General features: G+C 51.6%; 1 protein-coding gene across 1 annotated transcript in view; it reads right to left on the bottom strand.

The window, feature by feature from the left end:
• Positions 1-16453, bottom strand: part of Sult2b1 (sulfotransferase family 2B member 1) — a 28034-nt gene that overhangs the window by 10288 nt on the left and 1293 nt on the right. The window contains exon 2 of the mRNA XM_005366923.1: positions 301-443. Coding sequence (XP_005366980.1) covers positions 301-443 — 143 coding nt within the window. The remainder of the gene's footprint in view (positions 1-300; positions 444-16453) is intronic.

Genomic DNA, 16453 nt, shown 5'->3' with positions numbered 1-16453 from the left:
CAGGGGAGGACTGGGGACACTCGGTGCTGTGGGGCTGAGGGGACAGGGGAGGTCTGGGGACACTCAGTGTGGTAGAGCTGAGGGGACAGGGGAGGTCTGGGGACACTCAGTGCGGTGGGGGTTGAGGAGATGGGGGAGGTCTGGGGAGACAGTTGCAGCCCTGGAGGGGAAGGGAGTTGGCCAGGTCTTTGGAGTCTGCCTGTAACAGAGAGTTAGTGGGCAGTGCCCAGGATGGTGCTTCCAGAAGAGGTTGCGGGCTCCTTCCCTCCCCACTTCTCCCCTGAGCCCAAGCTTACGTACCTGATTTGGGGTAGGTGACAATGAAAATGTCCTCATCCCGCACGTTGTCAGTGTTCTCTGCCAGGCTGAGGCTCTCGGGTGAGTACATGCCAACGGGGAAGGGAATGCCTTTGTACCGGAAATATTCCCCCTGCAGCTTCTGGCTGCGAGAGAGGAAGGCACACGTGAGGGAGAGCAAGGAGGGGGCAGGTTGAGGGCCCCTCCACTGACACCCTGCTGAGGAGAGCCCTTTCTCTGAGCCACAGCCACCCCACGATGCCATGCTTATCATCTTCATGGGCACAGAGGGTGGGAGTGGTTTTCCCAAAGCCGGGCAGCTGGCAGGAGGCAGAGTGCTTCCTATCCGTGAGTGGAGCTCAGTGTTCCCAACCGTGGAAGGTGACACCATGTCATCAGGCCATCTTATAAAGGGTGGCAGGTGCCCTGCCCATGCTGCGTGCTGCAGAGCCCACGAGAAAACCCCCCACGACTCACTGAGAAGCTAAAGTGATCTGGCTGCTTTTTCTAAAGCCATGACGCATTTATGCAGCCACAGAACTGACTTTCCAAAGAAAGAACTGAACCTGGGCTTCCAGAAGGGTGCAGGAAATGTCCTACCACCACGCCATGCCCTAGCCCCACAGCCCCACTGGAGGATTCTAGGTAGGGGCTCTACCACTGAGCCATGCCCACAACCCTCTATTAATTTGTTGGAGACAGGGTCTCACTGAGCTGTTCTGGATAGTCTTGAACTTTTGATTCTTGTGTCTCAGCCTCCTAAATTCCTAGGATGACAGATCTGGGCCACCAGGCTCATCTAGGACATAGGTTTTGTGTAATGAGTTAATACTGATGGAGCTGGCATAGTAGCCCACTGTCCTGCCGCTGAGCTACAACCCTTGGATTCATGTTTCCTGGCGAAAAGAGACCACAGCATATTGCTTTGTTTTGGAGAACAGTTCCCACTAAAAGTTCATAAGAACAGTGTTTGGCTGTATCTGCTTCAGACTCTTGATGGCAGGACTGAGCAAGCTCAGACATGGATTACAGGTCCTGACTGGACTGAGCATGCTCAGACATGGATTACAAGGTCCAGTTTCTGTCACTGGTTTCATGTCACTCTATCTCAGGGAGCAATTTCCACACTCCACTTCTGTGTAGCAACTGCATGCCATGAGTGTCCCACTAAAATTCTGCATGCTACCGTTGCGGGTCCCCCATCTCTGTCCCTGCCAGTATGGAAGGGACAGGAGACCCAGGGAGGTTAGGATGGCCAGAACTGTGGGTATCACCAAATACTCTTCAAACACCCAGCTCTCTTTGAGTGACCAGTGGATCAAGCCGTTCATTCCCAAGACAAAAGAGGCTGAGACGTGAGAACAGAAAGCTGAAGTTCAACTCCAAAAGCACAGGGAGATTCAGTCTCAAAAAGTAAGAAGCTGCCAGGCAGCGGTGGTTCACACCATTAGTCCCAGTGCTCAGGAAGTACAGGCAGGTAGATCTCTGAGTTCAAGGCCAGCCTGGTCTACAGAGTGAGTTCTAGGGCAGCCAGGGCTACACAGACGACCTTGCCTTAAATCTCCCTGCCCTCCCCTCAAAAAAGGGACTGGAGAGCTTTTGGCTCAGTGGTTAGAAGTACTCACAGCTGTTTCAGAGAAGCCAAGTTCTGATTCCGGGACCCACATAAGCCAGCGCACAAATAGTTAATGTTTCTGATACCTTCTGATGCCCCCTTCTGGCAAACGTGGTACCCAACACGGACACACAGACACACACACACAGATGAATGCAACAAAATACATCTTAGAAAGAAAGAAGAACGTTTGGAATGTAAACTCCCCAGTGAGGGGTAGGGCTCAGTAACAGAGCTCCCGCTGGAAGCCCCCAATGGGGGGTGGGCATGGCAAGGCCCTGGGTTCCATCCCTAGAACAGCAACAGCAATGATGATGGTGTTGATGGTGAGAGTTTGGTTCTGAACACATAGATGAAACCCAGAAACATGGAGGGTAACACATTCAGGAGTCCACACTATGGGTGGCTCTGTCTTGGGATATATATCTCTCTCTATATATAGATAGATATTATAAATTATATATTATATATATATATATATATATATATATATATATATACACATAACTGCCACCTTGTAGTATTTTATAAGGAGCGCAAGCCTCTGTCTAGCTCAGAGAAAGTGCGCTATCGAAGTCGGTTAAATAGAGAACCGCAGGAGGCTAAAGTGGTCAGTGTGCCTGAAGTGGTAGCCTGGTTGGAAGCTCAGCTCCTATAAACATGTACTAAAACCATCACTTTCTGCAACAGTGGAGCAGCCAGCCTGCAGTGCAGTGTGCCTGCAGTGAGGTGGAGACTCCTCAGCTACTTCATCTGCTCGGTGAGGTCATCAGTTTCCCATAGGTTGAGCCTGAGGGTAGAATGTGTGATATCACCAGTTACCAGGAAGATTTGGCTCCACAGGCGGGAGCGGTGAGGTCACCAGTTACCAGGCAGACTAGTTGCTGTATGCCTGCCCAAGGCTATGCCTAACCATCCTTGCAGCCTGAGCCTCAGTTTCCTCAACTGTCATCAGCAGACAGCAGTAATCACTGCTTCAAGCCTCCCACCCTACTGAGGATTATAAGGGCTTGTGTATATTAAGTACCAGGTTCTTGAGAGACACTTTGTAGCCCCAGGTATGATTTAGTCTTTAATCTCAGCAGCTCCTTGAGAGTTATTTCTTTCCCATTATAGGGGAGGGAAACTGAGTCACCTTCCAGGGGAGAATCTTGTTCCCTTAGGCACCCTGAAATGATTCCCGGATGAGTAAGTAAATTAAAGTGGACACCTGGGCCACCGCTCCACTGATAAAACAGAAACAAAACCCTCTGAATGCAGCTCACGTCCTGAGGGGCCAAGCAGCAAGGGCCCAGGGGTTCTGGCTCAGTTACGTGTGACCGAATGAGTGTGTGAGGGAGACAGTGGATGGCTGGTACAGGGATGGGGGGACGAAGGGACAAGCAGGAGAATGAGTGAATGAGAAAATGCACAAACAGCTGACTGACTGGGAGAGCGAACGAACGAACCGCCGAAGGAAGGAAAGACTGACCAAGTGAAGGACAGTCCCAGACATCTGCGTCCCCTCCCTTGTCGGTGCCTCCAGCCCTGGAGGCTGCAGAAACCTTGCCAGTCAGGAACTGGAACTCAGATTCTCCTGCACGCTCCTCCACAGTCTTCCCATGCCCTCCTCCTCATCCCCACCTTCCCGCCAGCTCTGGCTCCTAGGCTCACGCAAGCCTCTTTGGATTCTACATCTTGATCTTGCGGTTTTCTCATTTCTGGTGCCAATACCCGGAGGCGGTCTCCACCTTAGCACTGAAAGTGATGAGGACGGGTCCTCTGAAGGCCGTCAGCTCAGCCCCTTGGGCGGGGAGAGAAGAAAGGCCGAGTTTGCACAGGCTTCCGTGTCAGGAGATGCGTGGAAGGAAGAAGAGACACCATCACCTAAAGCCTCCACTGCTGAAATCACCTATTTTTACAACCCAGTCTCCACTAAGGCCCCCACGGTGGTTTCTTCCCACCAGCAGGAGAGGACCTACCAAGGACCAGCTCTGCCCTTCCCTGCTCACACCACAGCACCTGTCTTACTGAAAGGCGTAGCCACGCCATTACAAGGCTCCACACGGCATCCCGTCTGCCCTGTCCCTCTGTGCCATCAACTCTGTGGCCCCACATTCCGAGTCAACCCTGCAGCGGGGTTCCCCTTACCTTCCATTCCTCTCCTGACTCTTCCCTCCCTGTGTGAAATATGCATGTTCTCACTGAACCTAACCCTGGAGGACACATGTAGACGATGGGCTGGACACACATGCATCCTTCAGCCAGCTGCGCCCCCAAGCCCACACACGAGTTCCTCTGAACTGTTTCAGTTCACCCATATCAAGCTGAATATTGCCTCATCTTACCCTAAACACAGGGTTCACAGATGTCACCTGGAGACTTTGTCTTTTGAAATAGTTGCACGCACACACATACACACATGCACATACATACATACATACACACACATACATACATATACACACACACACACGCACGCACGCACGCACGCACGCACGTTGGAAGAGACCTGAGTCTAAGCTCCAGTTCCAGATGTGTCCCACACACTCTCACAGCCGCAAAGATATTTCACCCAATATTTTTGTTCCCCATGTTTTGTCTCTCGCTTGGTTCTATGAGTTCAGGCATGCAACCTTCTACCCATGGTGTCAGGCCAGCACTAAAATAGGTTAGGATTCTAGGGTGCTTGGGGCTTCAGATTTCCTGAGTGAAGGTAGTCACGCTGCATATTCTGACTATCTTCATTGTCCAGGGGCTTTCAAAAGTGAAAGAACTGTCTTTAGATTAATTTATATAAATAAATTATATGCTATATGTGTGGATGTTTTGCCTTCATGTGTCTGTACACCACATGCCATGCCAGCAGAGGCCACTAGAGGGCCCAGAGCCCCTGAACTGAAGCTACAGACAGATGTAAGCCACCATGTGTGCGCTGAGAACTAAACCTGGGTTCTCTGCAAGAGCAGCCAGCGCTCTTACCCGCTGAGCCAGCTCTCCAGCCTCAACGACTGTTTATTTTTGGTCAGTCTGTTTTGGTTAATGTCTCCAAAATACTCCCTGCGCTGCCAGCAGTGGAGAGAGCTCCAGCAACACCTGGCCTCTGATGATCCCTGACCCAAAGAGGAGACAATGGAGGCTCAGAGAGGTGGAGCAACCTGGCTAATGACACACAGCCATGGAGGGCAGACAGATTTGAATTCCATAAGTCAGGGAGACCCAAAATGGACCCAGAGTGTTCAGAGATGCCCTGGTCAGACCTGTACCCAGCCCTACCACCATGTCGGTCCCACGAGCTGATCAATGTTATCTTATAGATAATAAACCTGAATAAAGTATTGCAACAATCCAGATGGCAAAGCACATTGCTTCTCGCGGGTGCTTATCCAAGAGAAACAAACACTTGGTAATGCTTGCCACAGAAGCACGTGAACTTGGGCTTGTTCCCAACCTTGACATGGAAGCCTTGGTGGGTGGCCTGCTGTCCAGCACAATGGGGACAGTGGACCCCTAGAGCCCACTGGCTAAACAGCCTGCTCTAAACGACCATCTTTAGGATCAGCCAGGAACCCTGTCAAAAGAAGGCAGACGCATCTGGCAGGATGGCTCAGCAGGTAAAGCCACTCCCTGCCAGGCCTAACAACCTGAGTTGTGAGCACATGCCACTCTACACAGCCGCCCACACACACCACACACACACACACACTCGAAATAAGTACATAGTGGGTGACACCTCTGACAGCCAAGACTAACCTCTGGCTTTCATGTTCACCCACACATCTGTGCACCTGTGCGCACACGCGCGCGCGCGCGCACACACACACACACACACACAGAAGCAGCAGTGGGAGACGAGAAGGGGCCTCTGTGGTGCTAAGGTTTGCGGGAAGTCGTCCATCAGCCTGGAAGCCACAGAGCGGGACAGCACTCTGCATACACCTGGCTCTTCACCACTTTTATGTGACTTCCAGCCGTGACTGTGTGTGGACATTGTGCCAGGACAGGAACGGGAAGCAAGCACAGAGACATCCTCAGATAAGCAGGGGTCAGGGGACAGCCCCAGCTGTTGGAGGGGCTTTGGGAGTCTCCAGAGGCCAACTCATGTCACGTCACATCTCTGGAGGGTGACAGAACTCCCCTACATTGACTTTATAGCATTACTGTCGTTTTGTTTCTTGAGACAAGGCTCGCCCAAGTATCCCAGGCTTGACTCAGATTCCTGGCAACCCTTCCACTGTAGGCCTTAGTGGTGGGATTCCGGGTGTCACCATCACACCAGGCCTATGTGGTGCTGGCATGGAACCCAGGGCCTCATGTGTGCCGGGAAAGTGCTTTGCCAACTCAGCCGAGTCCTGAGCCTGCGATTCTCTTTTTACTGGGGTGGGGGAGGGGAGGTAAGAGGCAGGGCGGTGATTCAAGATAGGGCTTTTCTGTATAACAGCCCTGGCTGTTCTAGAACTCACTCTGGAGACCAGGCTGGCCTCAGACTCACAGAGATCCGCCTGCTTCTGCCTCTGCCTCCCGAGTGCTGCAATTAAAGGCGTGCGCCACCACCGCCCGGCTGTGATTCCATCTTTCACGAGTCTCATTCAGATAACGCAACCTCCGCTATTACAGTGATGGCCAGTGACTCTCTGTCTACCCAGGATGTTTGAGAAGACATCTCACAAGATAGCACACCCATGCTACTACCCCACTGCTGGGGGACATGTGAGCAGGCTCCTTCCCTGGGGTGTCTGTTCTTCCATCCATAGTCCATGAGCCCTGGTCAAGGGACGGGGCTCAGAGAGTACTGAATCCTAATGACAGGATTGATCCAGCCAGCTCCAGATGACAGCATCATCAACATCAGAAAGTGATGGCATGTGGGTCTGAGACAGGAGGATTGCAAGTTTGAGATCAGCCTGGGCTACATATTCGGACCATGTCTCATGATAAAGGGAGTGAGAGAGGAAGGAAGAAGATGAGGAGGAGGAAGAGGAGGAGGGAGGAGAAGGGATTAATCTCAGATGGGAGCTCTGAAACAGGACATTTCCAGTTTGGTCACAGGAGGTCAGGGCGCCCCTCTGAGGAATGCGCTGTGGGGGTGTCTGGCAGGCTGTAGCCCTGCTCAGCCAGCCCCCACTGTCACAGCTGCAGGGCTGTAGCCCCCGCTCAGCCAGCCCCCACTGTCACAGACGCCAGGCTGTTCTGCTGACTCACATTGGGGTCAGCTCCTCAGAGTCCCCCAGCCTGAGCCAGCTCCAGTCACATCATGGCCAGTGTTTACAGCAGTCCAGCCGCCCAGACTGTGCCTCCAGGATGCCCCTCCTCACATCCACGCTCCCCTCCACGCTGGCCGCGGCACGGAGTGCATCTGTGCCAGCGTCCCTAACTCCACTCGGCAGGATGACTCACGCGTAGCCAGAGCCAGGGGAAATCTACTGAGGCGACTCTGACTTGGGCTCGCTGGGAGCTCGGTTCCCAGCATCACTGTGATGCGTGCTGGCTCCAGCCCAGGTGCATCACTGGGTCTCCGCCTTGTTTACTGCCCCTGCCATCATTTACTACTTAGTGACTGTTTTCTTTGTGTGTTTCCTTCTTGCAGCGCAGCTTCCCCACTGATAAGGAAGCTGGGATGGTGTTCCTCCCTCAAGAACCAGGAACAGCAGGGTCGGGGGCAGAACTCTTCGTCTCTGTTAGATGAACAAACTTGTCCCCCACCCCTGAAATGTTCCGGGTGCACAGACGACCTTGAGCAAGAACCAGTGAAAGATACATGGGGTTGTCGGCAGCACTGAAAAACCGGAAGCCAGGAGGGAGGAAAGGAGCGCTCAGTAATGTCTTGCACCCAGCCCCTCACGAAGACAAGCTTCCATCCCCCCACACCTCCACCCTGGGACAGGGTTTCTCTGTGTAGTCTTGACTGTCCTGGAACTCGTTCTGTAGACCGGGCTGGCCTCGAACTCAGGGGTCCACCTTCTCTGCCTCCTGAGTGCTGGGATTAAAGGTGCGCACTGCCGTGCGGGGCTGGGCGTGCTTGCGTCTTGATAGTACCCTCAGCTGATTCTTTACATTTCTGAAACTTACTACACACAAACATTGGCTTTAAAAAAGCTGGGATGGTGGCGCACGCCTTTAATCCCAGCACTCGGGAGGCAGAGGCAGGCGGATCTCTGGGAGTTCGAGGCCAGCCTGGTCTACAGAGCTAGTTCCAGGACAGGCACCAAAGCTACAGAGAAACCCCGTCTCGAAAAACAAAAAAAAAAACAAAACAAAAAAAAAAAAGCAGGGAAACAAACTGAACTCTAGTTATCCGCAGAGTAAATTGCGCGGGAGTCAAAGGTCCTGGTGGTGTGTATGGCTCAGATTAAAAAGCATTGGAGAAGCTGCGTCTGGAGGGACAGGCCCGTCACCCCAGCACCTGAAAGGCTGAAGCAGGAGGATTTGATTACAAGACTAGCCTGTGAAAGTTAGTGAGACCCTGTCTCAAAACAGAAAAAGGAAGGGTCTGGTGGTGACACACACATTTAATCCCAGCACTTGGCAGGAAGAGGCAGCCTGTTCTTTTTATTTTTCAAGACAGGGTTTCTCTGTAGCTTTTGGGGCCTGTCCTGGAACTAGCTCTGTAGACCAGGTTGGCCTCGAACTCATGGAGATCCGCCTGCCTCTGCTTCCTGAGTGCTGGGATTAAAGGCGTGTGCCACCACCACCTGGCAGTCAGCCTATTCTACATAGAGACCCTACCTCAGAACCAAAAACAAACAAAACCAAAAAGTAAAAGAAAGGGAGAAACACAGTTTGACAGCAGAGCATTGGCCTGGCATGCAAAGGGTCCTGGGTCATCCCCAGTGCTACCCAAAACAGTTTATTTAGGTCATAAAGTATTTCTAGCTGTAGATCACATATATATGCCTGCAGCCATTTATTCATGAGTGAGCAACTGCCAAGGTCATCACCATGTGAACCTCAGGAAAGACGTTCATGTGTATATGCGTGCATGTGTGTGTGCTTATGTGTGTGCACGTGTATGCATGTGTGCGTGCGTGTATATATGTGTGCATATGTGTGCGCGCACATGCATATGTGTGTGGGCGTGTGCTTGCATGTGTGTGAGCGTGCGTGCGTGTGTATATGTGTATGCTTGCATGTATGTGTGCATGCGCATATGTGTATGTGCACACGTGTGTGTCTCATTTACTTTATGCTGCTCTAGGACTTCTCCTCCGGTTCTCGCTCCTCCCAGCCTCACTGACCGTAAAACTCATATCCTCTCTCACTCCTCACCGTGTTTGCTATTTGGTGACTTTGAGGTCCATCTCACCTCACCCCAAATCCACTGCCCCAAAATGGAATTGCACACAGGGCCTGGTTCATGTTAGACCAGAGCCCCATTGCTGAGCCACATCCCAGCCCTAGGCAGGGGCTCTACCATGGAGTCATGCCCCAGCCTCATCTCATGCTTTGCAAAGAATACCCTGCTCACTCCTGTCACCGTCTTCTGGGACTGGAGAAACGTCTCAGTGGATAAGAACACTGGCTGCTTTTCCAGAGGATCCAGGTTCAATTCCCAGTACATACATGGTGGCTCCCAACCATCTACAAGTCCAGTTCTGTGGGGTCTTATGCCCTCTGTAGGCACCAGGTACATGTTTAGACAGACATACACGCATAAGAAATGGAATAAAAATAAATAAATATATATATATATATAAAACTGTACACCCTTGTCCTTCAGAAAGTGTTTTCACTTTGAGGAATGATGCCCAACAAAGTATTTCTGACAAACAGAAGCCCTATCTGCTCTGATATTCATTCTCCATTCCAGACTGAGCGAGACTAGCCCATCCTAGGAGCTATTCCCTGGTGTCTGGCTGGTTTTGCTCAGGCAAAGATGGTTGGTGCTTCCTAGGTTTGTAAATGAAGTCACCCCCAGCACAGATGGGACCTGTATAGATTCCAGAATGTGAGAATGCTCCAGTCCTGACATAAAATGGAATACCCACGGACCTGGCCACACAGGCCCGCGACCCCAATACTCAGGAGACCGAGGCAGGAGGATTGCTTTGAATTTGAGGACATCCTGGGCTATAGACCCTGTCTCAAAACAAAACAAATATTTGTTTGTTTGTTTGTTTGTTTTCTGAGACAGGGTTTCTCTGTGTAACAGCTCTGGCTGTCCTGAAACTCACTCTGTAAACCAGGCTGGCCCTGAACTCAGAGATCTGCCTACCCCCCGCCTCCCTAGTACTGGACTAAAGGTGTGCCACCATGTCCAACTCAAAACAAAAGGATTTTAAATTTTAAATGGTGTTTTTATCTCCAGCAGCTGACTGACCACAGAATACTTAATTTAGATTTTGAGGTATACCCCCATCTTGTTGGCCCACTGGGGAGATGAGGACAGGCTGGGAGAGGTGTACAGTCACCTGAGGGAGACATACCTGCTCAAGATCCTCTCAGGCCTGTCTCCCTGAAGGGCCTGCAAGGCCTCCTCCCCACCAGTTCTCGACCGGCTCAGTCTGTTCTCTAAATGTTCCACGCTCTGCCACACCAGGTCTCCTAGTGACCTCTTGCCTGAGGCTCTTCCCACCTCTCTCTGCTGTGTACCCCCATATATTAGACCCCTATCGTGTGCCTTTACTACACGGAGCCTCATGCAGACCCAGGTACCGTCTAACGCCACAAGTCACCAGCAACGTGTGCTACTGAGTATTTGAAATGCGACCTCAGGGACGGGGGGGGGGGGGGGGGTGCGGCTCTGCATCTTCCCCATCTGTTACTCAGGAAATGTCAGTTCTGACCCGGGAAAGATCTGTTAACCGGCTGAGAACAGCCAGGGCCTGCTAGCCAACTTGTCATCCGTGACCGGGATGGGATCGAAATGCAAATGGATCTCTCCCCAGGCAGAGCAGCTGCCTGAGCGGTTACCAGACAGAGAAAACACAAACCGCAGCTCTCAGGCTGAGTGTGGGAAAGAAGTAACTCTACTTAATAGTGTGGTTTGTTGTTTTTGTGTAAGACAGGTTCTCACTCTGTAGCCCAGGCTAGCCTCAGGCTTACAGCCTTCACTTCCCACACACTGAGACCCCGGTGTGTGCCTCCTCCTCCACTGGTTTGTAGCTGTGGCGTCGTTGAGGAAACATTTACCTGGGCTCATGCTGTATCTGGATAAGTGAGGTGTTGTTGGAAGGCTGAAGGCCGGACTCAGTGGCAATGTCCCTGTCTGGAATCCTCCAGTGGGGTATAGGGTGTGGTTCAGTGGTAGAGCCCCTGCCTAGAATCCCCCAGTGTGGGGACTGGGGTGGGGGGCTGGGTGTGCCTCAGTGGTAGTAATGTGCACAAAGGCCTGGGTTCCATCCCACCTAACACAGCAGAAATCAGGAAGAAGGTTCCAGCTGGGGGGGATGGCCTGGTGTAAAGTGCTTTCTGTGCAAGCAGGTGCGCTTAAGTTCGCGTTTCAGCACCATAAGAAGTTGGACACTGTGATGTGTGTGTCTGTATCTCAGTGTTGTGTGTGTGTGTGTGATCAGTGCTGTGTGTCTGTATCTCAGGGCTGTGATAGGGCAGAGAAAAGCGGACCCCTGGGACTCTCTGACCAATCAATCTAGACAAAATGGAGAGCTCCAGCGTTTGTGTGAGAGACCTTGTCTCAGAAAACAAGGTAGAGGAGTTAGAGAGACAGCTCAGCAGTGAAAAGCAGTTGGTGCTCTTACAAGGGACAAAAGTTTGGATCCCAGAACTCATGTCAGGCAGATGACAACTGCCTATAACTCCACTCCAAGGGCTCTATTGCCCTCTTCTGGCATCCTATGGCACCTGCACCAACACAGCAATGCGTATGCACACACACACACACACACACACACACACACACACACACAAATAAACAATATAGAAAGTATCAGAAGCTGCCAACCTCCAACTGTCACCTGTACATTCACAGGTGAGTAGACCAGCAGACAGGTGGGCACACAATACCTACATCACATTCAGAAGCACACACACACACGCACACACACAACACACAATAAAGAAAAAGAAAAAAGAAAAGTCAGGCAAGGTGACCATGCTTTTAATTATACCATCAGGAAGCAGAGGCAGGCAGATCTCTGAGTTCTAGGCCAGCCTGTCTTACAGAGCTAGTTCCAGGACAGCCAGAGATACAGAGAGAAACCCTGTCTCAAACAAAGAAAGGAAAGGAAAAGAAGAAAGAACGGGAGGAGGAGGTTGGTGGTGTGTTACCCAGGAGTGAGCCTGTGAGCAGGGCCCTGCGCTCAGGCGTGGCAGGGCACATTCTCAGGCTGCTCCTGGTCTCTCTTTCTCCTCCTGCCTCCATTTCCTGGCTCAAAAGGACTCACTGGAAGTTGGGAAAGGAAATAGGAAAAACAAAATCTCCAAACTAGCTAAAAATGCTGCTATTTTCCAGCGCTTAGGAGGCTGAGGCAGAAGGACTGCCATGAATTCAAGGCTAGCCTGGGCTACAGAGTGAGACCCTGTCTCAAAAACCAAAACCTAGGGCTGGAGAGATGCCTCGGTGTCTACAATTGCATCCTGCTCCAATCTTCATCCAGGAGATTGGGGCTTAACTCCTAGGACCCACAGTGGCAGCTCCTAGCCAGCTATAGCTACAGATGGTGAGTCTGGCTCTTCTGGCCTTGATGGGTGCCCACAATCCTGTGCACATGCACACAAACACAGACATATACAGAAATTCATAAAATATAAATAATCTTTGAAAAAAACCAACAAATGATCGCTTCCCCTCACAAATCCCTCCTCGGAACAGACAGTTCCCTTCCATATGGGTACCAGTCTCACCCCCCAGCTGTTACCCACTGTATAGACACTGCAACTCCTCTGGGCCATCTATTCTGGGCAGCAAGGCTGGCCTTTGAGCTCAGGATGCCTGGTCCCTACTGTAATGTTAAGTTGGGAGTATCACCCCAGCCCCTGGCATACATTCCAGACCCCTGGACCCCAAATCCCAGCATGCCAGGTCCTGACCCCTCCTCGGGGTATTTAAGTGGGTGCCCAGAAGAGGAACATGTGCTCCCTACTTTTCTGTCTCCCCTGCCATGCTCTCGGCTACCCAAGAGTGCTGTGTTTAATAAAACATGGGCATTTTAATTCAGTTTGATTTGACCTGATTGGATTTCTTTGCACCGGCGAAGCGGCTCGTCTTAAGATTTTTTTTCCTAACACCTGCTTTGCTGGCCTTGGTCCCCTCTTGAGGCTTCTGGTTTAGATCTCCCCCACTAGTTGGATCCCCCTTGATGTCTCCGCACTTGATTCCACCTTTCCTCCTACAATGACCACACACATTGGGAATTTCCACTCCCCAGCGTCTGCCCTGTTGGTGCGCCCTAGGGACAGTGAGGCATGGCAGAGGGGGCTGCCTTGGTCTCTATGGGCTACAGATATCTGCTCACTCTTTCTTTCTTTCTTTTTATTCCTTCCTTTCTTCCTTCCTTTCTTTCATTTTTTGAAACAGGGTTTCTCTGTGTAGCTCTGGCTGTCCTGAAACTCACAGAATCACCTGCCTCTGTCTCCCATATGCTGGGATCAAAGGTGTGAGCCTCCAGCCTCCAGCCCCCAACCTCCAGCCTCCAGCCCCAGCCTCCAGCCTCCAGCCCCCAGCCATCTCTCTTGCTTCTTTTCTTTTCTTTCTTTTTTTCTTTCTTTCTTTCTTTCTTTCTTTCTTTCTTTCTTTCTTTCTTCCTTCCTTCCTTCCTTTCTTTCTTTCTTTCTTTCTTTCTTGTTTGGTTGGTTTTTCGAGCCAGGGTTTCTCTGTGGCTTTGGATCCTGTCCTGGAAATAACTGTTGTAGACCAGGCTGGCCTCGAACTCACAGAGATCTGTTTGCCTCTGCCTCCCGAGTGCTGGGCATCTCTTGCTTCTTACCAAAGGGCCTCTACTCTGCTGGCTCAAGCCCCAGGCAGACATCACTGTTGTGTCTATACTTTAAACCTTTCTAAGAGATCCTCCAGCAGAAAACCCAGCTCCGTGTTCCATGTTAAGTCTGTGAAATCTCCCCAGTGTTGAACTGTAAAACCAGAGACAGAAACAAGCTGCCTGGAAGGCCTAATAGCCCAACTATTCAAGAGGTAGGGGCAAGAGGATCCCAAGTTCAAGGCCAGTATGGACACCTTAGCAAGATTATGTCCCAAAATAAAGATGGGGAAGTGGCTCCCTGGATAAAGGCCCTTGCTGTCATTCTGAGGACTTGCGTTCCGTCCCTGGGACCAGCATGATGGAAGGAGAAAACCAACTCCAGACTTCCATATGTGTGCAGTGACAGTCACAAGCCCACACACGTGTACAAGAAAGAAATAAACATAACAAAAATTTTGTAAAGGAACGAGAAGGCTGGGGTGTGGCTCAGTGGTAGAGCCCCTGCCTAGAATCCCCAGTGAGGGGTTGGGGTGTGGCTCGGTGGTCCGGCCCCTGTGTAGAAACCCCCAGTGGGAGGCTGGTGGTGTGGCTCAATGGTAGGGACTTGAATAGCATCTGAGAGGCCCAATGTTCACCAGAAAAAGACAAAGCACCCACAGAGATTACCGGGTGGGGAGAGTTCTCTATACGCAGGCACAGGAGCCCGAGGCTCCGGTTCTCGGTCCTAGACTTTCTCCCAAGGGTGTGAGGGACTCCCCAGTGAGCGCTCACTAAGCCTCTGTGCTTCAGAGGACCACATACCTTCTATGTCCCTTCTCCCCACCTTCCTCATATCCAAATTTGTGGAAGGAGAGATTTTGCTTTATGTGACTGAGATCTTGGCTTCACACTAATTATGTCCGGCTGACCTTTGGCGACCTCTTACTTTCTCAGGCTCAGGCTCTCAACTCTTTGGTGGGATGCTGATATTTGGCCATTCATCTGACTCCCTCTCACCTGGTCAGGTCACGGGGAGGGGGTGGGGGGATTAACTGCAGATGGAGCAGATAGGCTGCTAGCGTGGATGAAAAACCCGGGCTCCTTGCCACCTGCTCCCTGTCCTTGCCCTGCCCACCTTCTACATCGCTTTCCTCTTATCACCTTCTTCCCTTTCTTAAGAGAAAAGGTCCTCATGTGGCCTAGCCTGGTCTTGAACTCACGCCGTAGCCAAGGGTGATGGTGAAGTCTTCACCCCTGCTCCAGAGTGCGGGACACCTGGCTGCTGTGGCCAGAGCGTCACACACTAGGAAAGTGCTCAACACTGAGCCACACCCCCAGGCTTGCTCTGTCATTTAGGGTCCCCCAGATCCACAAGAGGCCTTGAGGCTTCATCCATATAAGGCACGCTAATGACCAGCGCCATTATCTAGAACAGTCCAAGGGCTGCATCTTGCCGGCTATCCTTTAGTCCAGATTAAATCCTGGACCGTTTGCATTACATGACCCATATCTAGGACAGATAATGGCTCACCTGTTCTTGTTCAAGAGGCTTAAAAGTGGAATCATTTGTTGCCTCTGGGGTGTGGTAGGATGAGGTGCTGCTCTTTGCCCTATGGGATTCCGTTGATGCCCTCTGCCCACCACGCCTGGTCCCTTCTGTAGTCCTGACTCATCCCAAGATCAAAGGTTTCCTAATCTCATTCTTTAGTTCATTCATTCATTCATTCATTCATTCATTCATCCATTCCTGGTCATTGTTCTCACGAGTTCCCTGTGCCATGGCTGGCTGTCATGGTGCCCAGGACAGATCTGAAGAAGGACCCTGATAGTCCGGGTTCTGTGTACCCCTCATTCCCTCTCCCCTGCAGGAACCCTAAACAGCTGAGGTCTGAAATCCAAAATTACATCTTCAACCCCGACAAGCAGTTTGACCAGTAAAAGGGAGCACAGAGATTACCAGGGAAGAGGAAGGACCAAGTGATCAGGCCCAGAGGTGGGCTGTGGGCATGGGGGTGGGAGAAGAGAGGCACACGGGGCTCAGTTTGCTCAGATGCACCAGGAGAGCAGAGCTGGGATGTGGGGAGCAGAGGGGGGTGGGGCGTGGGGGGTGGGGAGCATACCTATCTCCACCTCAAATCAGATCCATTCTGTCCTGATATCTATTAGTTTTTTTTGGAGCAGGAAATTCCTTCTAAACAGAACAATTCTAAGCTTTAAAGAGCGTTGGAGGTCATTGCCCTGCGTGCTGCGGAGCCATAAAAAACACTGAATCAGGGAACAGCGGTGGACTTGGGGTTTAGAAATGAAGTTTCTGGGAGTCTCCACAGAGGAAAAATAATCAAAAAACTGGATGTGCAAAGGTACCAGGGCAGGGAAGAGTGGGGTGTGACCAGGGAACCTGAAGTCGTGGGTGAATGGAATGTAGGAGAGGAGGAGAGTGCAGGGGTGGGGGTGGGGCCGGATGCTAGGGAGTCACATCGCGGCTGTCAGGGTGGGTGAGGCAGCTCTGGGACCACTGGGGTCGGCAGGCTGGGGAGAGGCTCGACAGGGAGATGATGGGCCATGAGTAGAGTCTGGGACGGGGTGTGGTGTGGGGACTGGCAGGCCCCGGAGACGCACGGGAAGGAACACACTGAAAGCCGAAAGCACTGAAGCCTATATCCAGAGTGACGGTCGGTACTGAGGTGCAGAGAGAGAGAGAGAGAGAGAG

Source organism: Microtus ochrogaster, unplaced genomic scaffold (genome assembly GCF_000317375.1).
Source record: "Microtus ochrogaster isolate Prairie Vole_2 unplaced genomic scaffold, MicOch1.0 UNK14, whole genome shotgun sequence".
In the NCBI taxonomy this organism is placed as follows: Eukaryota; Metazoa; Chordata; class Mammalia; order Rodentia; family Cricetidae; genus Microtus; species Microtus ochrogaster.
This window is presented reverse-complemented; position numbering and strand designations above follow the sequence as displayed.